At 39.4% G+C, this 5,422-nt stretch overlaps 1 protein-coding gene across 2 annotated transcripts; it reads right to left on the reverse strand.

Moving 5' to 3' along the window:
- Positions 1-3,481: 3,481 nt before the first annotated feature.
- LOC148027120 (17.4 kDa class I heat shock protein-like) lies at positions 3,482-5,188 on the reverse strand. 2 transcript variants are annotated; one of them, XR_015692791.1, is made up of 3 exons: positions 5,013-5,188; positions 4,278-4,493; positions 3,482-3,973 (listed from the first exon to the last, which is right to left on the reverse strand). XR_015692791.1 is itself a non-coding variant. In XM_087690581.1 (2 exons), exons 1-2 carry the CDS (start codon positions 5,113-5,115, stop codon positions 3,726-3,728), a joined length of 351 nt encoding a protein of 116 aa, XP_087546707.1. In that variant the 5' UTR covers positions 5,116-5,188; the 3' UTR covers positions 3,482-3,725. The 2 variants fall into 2 exon arrangements, 1 of the variants encoding a protein (XP_087546707.1); XM_087690581.1 differs by lacking the exon at positions 4,278-4,493.
- Positions 5,189-5,422: the final 234 nt, after the last annotated feature.

Consider the following 5,422-nt stretch of genomic DNA (forward strand, 5'->3'; position numbering starts at 1 on the left):
TCTTGTATGGTGATTTGCAGGAAGAAGTGTATATGGATGAGCCAGCAGGTTATGAAGATTTAGACCATCCCACGTATGTGTGCAAGTTGAAGAAGGCGCTCTATGGGCTCAAGCAAGCACCTAGAGCATGGTCTGACAAGATCAGAGAGTATCTTGTCAATATTGGCTTTTATGTTTCTGATGCTGATCACTCACTTTATGTGAGAAAGGGAGATGCAGGTTTGGTCATCATAGTCATCTATGTGGATGACTTGATTATTACAGGTGATAGTGATAGTGGGATTGCTGAAGTCAAGGACTTTTTGAAGAAGAAGTTTGAGATAAAGGATTTAGGTGAGCTAAGGTACTTCCTTGGCATTGAGGTGATCAAATGTGATGATGGTATATGGTTGTCCCAAAGACAGTATGGCTTGGATATGTTGTCCAAGTATGGTATGACAGCATGCAAACCACTTTCAGTTCCGTTGGAGCAAAATGTAAAGTTGAGTGCTGATGTTGGGGATGAGATAGAAGACCCTACTGTGTTCAGGAGGATAGTGGGGAGTTTGATCTACATGACCATTACAAGGCCAGACTTGAGCTACACTCTTGGTCTTGTGAGTTAGTTTATGCAAGTACCTAGAAAGCCACATTTGGATGCAGTCAGACGCATATTGAGATATCTGAAGTCCACATTACATTATGGAATTTTCTATGAGGCAGGTACAAATGTACAGGTGTTTGGATACACAGATGTAGATTGGGCTGGTAGTATGTCTGATAGAAGATCTACCAGCGGATACATGTTCTCTCTTGGTAGTGCAACAGTTGCTTGGAGCAGCAAAAAGCAATCTACAGTTGCTTTGTCGAGTACAGAGGCTGAGTATAGAGGTGCTGCTATTGTAGCATGTGAGGTAGTATGGCTACAAAAGTTAATGGCTGATTTGGATGTGCACATATTGAGGTACACTACCACTTTGTGAGAGAGAAGGTACTAGTAGGTGAGATTGACTTGGTGTATGTCAGCACACAGGATCAAATAGCTGACATCTTCATGAAGGCATTGGGTATAGAGAAGCTTCAAAAGTTTGGAAGCTTACTTGGAGTCGCAGAGATGCAGTTGAGCTTGAGGGGGAGTGTTGAGATGACAAGCTCAACACATGCGGACATTGATGATGGACCGCCTAGTTAGATGGGTCCACACGTCTACACTTAGCACATCGGTGGTCATTATGACTCACACATGGCCACTGACTCATTACTTATTATATTCAAGTTGTTACACCTATTTATAGCTCGCATAGTTTTAGCGCCAGTCAACTATATTGCACCCACTTCCTTTTGAGTACTAGCCATCACATGAAAAACTAACCTTGTGGACCATGTGCTATTACATCTATATTTGGACAGAGTACTATGCAAGGAGGAAATGCGAGGAGGAACTACACATTGCTAGCTGCTTGAATAGATGAGATTTCCTCATAGATGTTCTCACCTATATCACCCATGTGGGCATCAAACCAAGTGACATGAACCACTATGTAGCCATGGAATACAATCCTAATTTTTATGATTGGCTTTTGTAGAAGAGTCCTACAATATCTCATTAGCGTACATTCTTGTATATATCTATAGTTTTCACTTTGCAAAAAGAAAATTATGCTCATTTATTTTTTTCTTTCTTTTAATCATTTTGTAATAAGAATAATTGAGCTATATACCATTTCCTCCTTTGCCACTCCACCTCTGCATGATGGTAGGAAGCATTGCTAAACTTTTGGGGAGGGCAAGGAGTCGATCATTTGCTCAAAGTCAATTTCTTTCACAATTCATAATTTTTGCAAGGAATAAAATAGCAATTAATTTTTGAACAAATGAGATGTGCAAGCTTATGTAAGTTTAAATTTCTTTCTCATCATCACAAATTCTCCTTTTTACAGACACATTTAAAAAAAAGATAAAATTGATATCTGCCCGTTTAAATTAGCAGATCCAACTTGTACTTCGTTTGTTCACACCCTTATGCATCCATAAACTTCCTCCACTCCTCTTCAGATTCGTTAATGACATATGTTAAATTACCCATCGACAACCCCATAAAACACAAAGAGATATAGTATAACTTTGTAGTCCATCATTCTCCCTTCTCTATCGGTGAAAATTTTGAGCACATTATTCGACGACTCAAACAACTCAGACTTCCAAAATAACGCCAAAATAAAAAAGCAACCAAAATATGAAAAAAATCATGAAGAGCCCTTCATTATTATAATGGACGAATATCTGACCCCCACCTTCTGAGGATCTAATAGTGCCTTTGAATTGTGTCCTACAATCAACAAATAGCTACCTCAATTTCAAGGAATGCATCCACTTCCCTATCGCCAATTCGCCCATGATGCAATCCATGGTTTTGATACTTGCAAGCCTCACTAATGCCGCTAACAATGACTCTCTCTTAAATATTCCCCATTGTTTCCGTCCACAATCAATCCTTAAGCAAAATATATCTAATCAGCTTCCCCCCCGCCCCCACTAGATAGGCCGCCTTTGGATCCATTTGTCCCCCTTCAAAAAAATGCAATTAAGCTTTTAACTTTTATTCCTTTGCTTTTCCTTCTTTTTTTGTGTTTTGGAAGCAAAATCTTTTTAAAGCTTTCCTTAAGCTTTTCCTTCCATCCAACGACCTTAAAATTTCTCAATGACTTTAAGCCTACTCCCTAATACACATCAAACCAAGAATATACAATCTTACATACTCAAAAAGATTTGTGACTTCAAAAGCAATCTTTGTCCAAAACAATCTCGAACTTGTGTAAACTCAAAAACCATAGGGATTCTCCACCTGCTCCATTTCATAAAATCAAAGTTCTTGTTACTATGGTAGCTTGTGTGTGCTTGCTCTATCTCACGAGATGACATTTCCTACTTTGTTTGATGTAGATTCCATTGTCATCAAAATGCGTGATAAGGGCATGGAACCATGCCTACCAGGATGGCTAGGCAGCTTATATCATGTTGTAGTCCTGTCAACTCTAGAGGCTGAAGATTATGCATAAATGAATGAAGAGGGAGATTTGGATTGATTACACCTCCATTCCTTAAACTCCCTTGCAATTATTGTAGCCTTCTAGTACCGGCCTTGCATTCAAGTACTCCCTTCCCTCTATGAGCAACTACAATTGCCATGTTGAGACAATGGTATACTATGGGTATTATAGTTACATATTAAATCATGCATCATTCATTGGTTTTGTCATGTTTATCTATTGTAACATGTACCTAATTAAGTTATTTAAAGAATAAGTAAAATTTTCATCTTTGAGAGCCTTAGTATCAATTTATAGATAATTGTGTATTAGCATACAAGAAAAATGTCTCAATATCTACGAGATTATAGACCTCTTACTCATAAAGTAAATTGGAATTCGACAATTACATCAACCTCTTTCAAGAAGAAAAATGAGAGAGAGAGAGAGAGAGAGAGAGAGAGAGAGAGAGAGAGAGAGAGAGAGAGAGAGAGAGGGAGAGACTCTTAGTAGATAATGTAAAGTGTGTCAACTCTCAAAAGTTTTTTTTTTTGGAGGGGGGATACACTCATAAAGACCTATTAGATAGGTCGATACTTATGAAGCCTTATGATTTTCAAAGTGTAAATAGGCGATGCCTATCTTGCATGAAGCCTTTTCTATGAGCTAATGCAAAAGAGAGATCACACTTTCTCAGTATTTGCTCATTATGGGGATCTACCTAATGATGGATTTCTTTTTTGGTAGAGTGATGGTAACAACACCAGCTTCATCTTGGGCTCTTATTTTGTCCAAAATAATGTTGTCTGGTAGCTGGAATTGGCGAAGAAAGCTACCTTGAGGCCTCTCAATACTGTACTCAATTATATAGTCTCTAGTCCTTTCTAGCTCGTTGATGTGCACACCAATAATTTGAAGCACATTGCCCGGGAGCACTTGTAAGCTTATGTCATCCTTGGTCAAACCTACAAAAAACAACACAATTTCAAACACTTCTTCATGTGGGGTATTGTTTGATGATATTGTTGATACATCAAGAACCCTCTTACCACTGAAAGATATTATAATTGGGCAGATTATTTCAATATGAAGGTCATATAGTTAAAGTATAGCTTACACATTATGTACATAGCATTGAGAAGCCTAGTATTTAAAGGTGGTCATAGTTGACAAATTTTCTAACAGTGAGTGTAAGCTACTCTAGCTCTAACCAATGATTTAACATCGTTTTCACGTGGAAAATGCCAATGAGGTTTGCCATTTACTTACTTCATTAGGAGATTTCCACGTGTAAAATCACTTAATGTAATATACCAAATCACGCTTGACATTCCCCAAATGAATTTCCATTTCATTTGGGGGATGTCAAGCGTGATTGGTATATGCTGCAGAATCAAGAGCCTTTCTTCTGATTGAGGTACAGCTGTGTGGAATATGCTGTTTTTGCATGAGGCACTTTTCTCCACGAAGAGGAGCAGTTGTTTGCTGCCCACAAGCAAGAACAGGTGAGGATGGTAACCTCACCAAGCAAGTGTCTAAAACAACATTAAATCAGTTCTGATTCTAGACTGTTCAGAGGTTATTTAAATGTAATATACCAAATCACACTTGACATCCCCCAAATGAATTCCCATTTCATTTGGGGGATGTCAAGTGTGACTTGGAATATTACACTTAACAAATCATAATGAGATTTACATCATTTAGTCACCTCAAACCACTTCTAGCTCCTTGACAATGTCATGTCGATTCACCCTTCAAAAGCTATGACAATGTCATGTCGATTGTCCATTCAAATAATGGTAAGACTACCAACCATAACCAATGCATTCATTATACCAACCACCAGCCAATGTATTCATCTAGTCAATCGTCGAATCACATGGAAAATGCCAATGAGCATCGCCACATACGTACTTCATAATGAGATTTTCACACGTAAAATCGCTTCGAAGAAGCTATGACACTTTGATTCTACGTGCAAGAGGGAGCTCTGCTGGTCACCTGGTACATCGAGCTTGATGTGGTGTGCCGACGCAGTCTCGAGCCAGTCCACCTTGAGCTCGCCAACGCTGGCAATGGCAGGGAAGCGAGAGAAGCTGGCCATGATATAGGGAAGCGCGCGCAGACACAGAGAATGAGAGAAAGAGAGAGAGAGAGAGAGAGTGTGTGTGTGTGTGTGAGAGTACTAAGCCAACGAATGGGAAGGGATGAGCCAGCACCTGCCCTTTTATAGTAGTAGCGCTCGCGCTCTCTCTCTCTCTCTCTCTCTCTCTCTCTCTCTCTCTCTCTGTGTCTCTGTGCGCCTTTGCGGGGTCTCTACTCAACCCCCATCGGGTTATTTCCTTCCCTTTCAGCTGACTCGCTTGCTCCTTTCCTACTTTGTTTATCTTTTGTTTATCCTTTCCAACCAT

Source organism: Lygodium microphyllum, chromosome 13 (genome assembly GCF_053477565.2).
Source record: "Lygodium microphyllum isolate KBCC chromosome 13, Lygodium_microphyllum_v1.1.10, whole genome shotgun sequence".
NCBI lineage: Eukaryota > Viridiplantae > Streptophyta > Polypodiopsida > Schizaeales > Lygodiaceae > Lygodium > Lygodium microphyllum.

Excerpts from the sequence above, each read along its gene's own strand:
- LOC148027120 (XM_087690581.1), bottom strand. The coding sequence starts at position 5,115 with ATGGCCAGCTTCTCTCGCTTCCCTGCCATTGCCAGCGTTGGCGAGCTC. Across the intron at positions 3,974-5,012 it reads CATCAAGCTCGATGTACCAG|GTTTGACCAAGGATGACATA; the intron begins GTGACCAGCAGA and ends TGTTTTTTGTAG.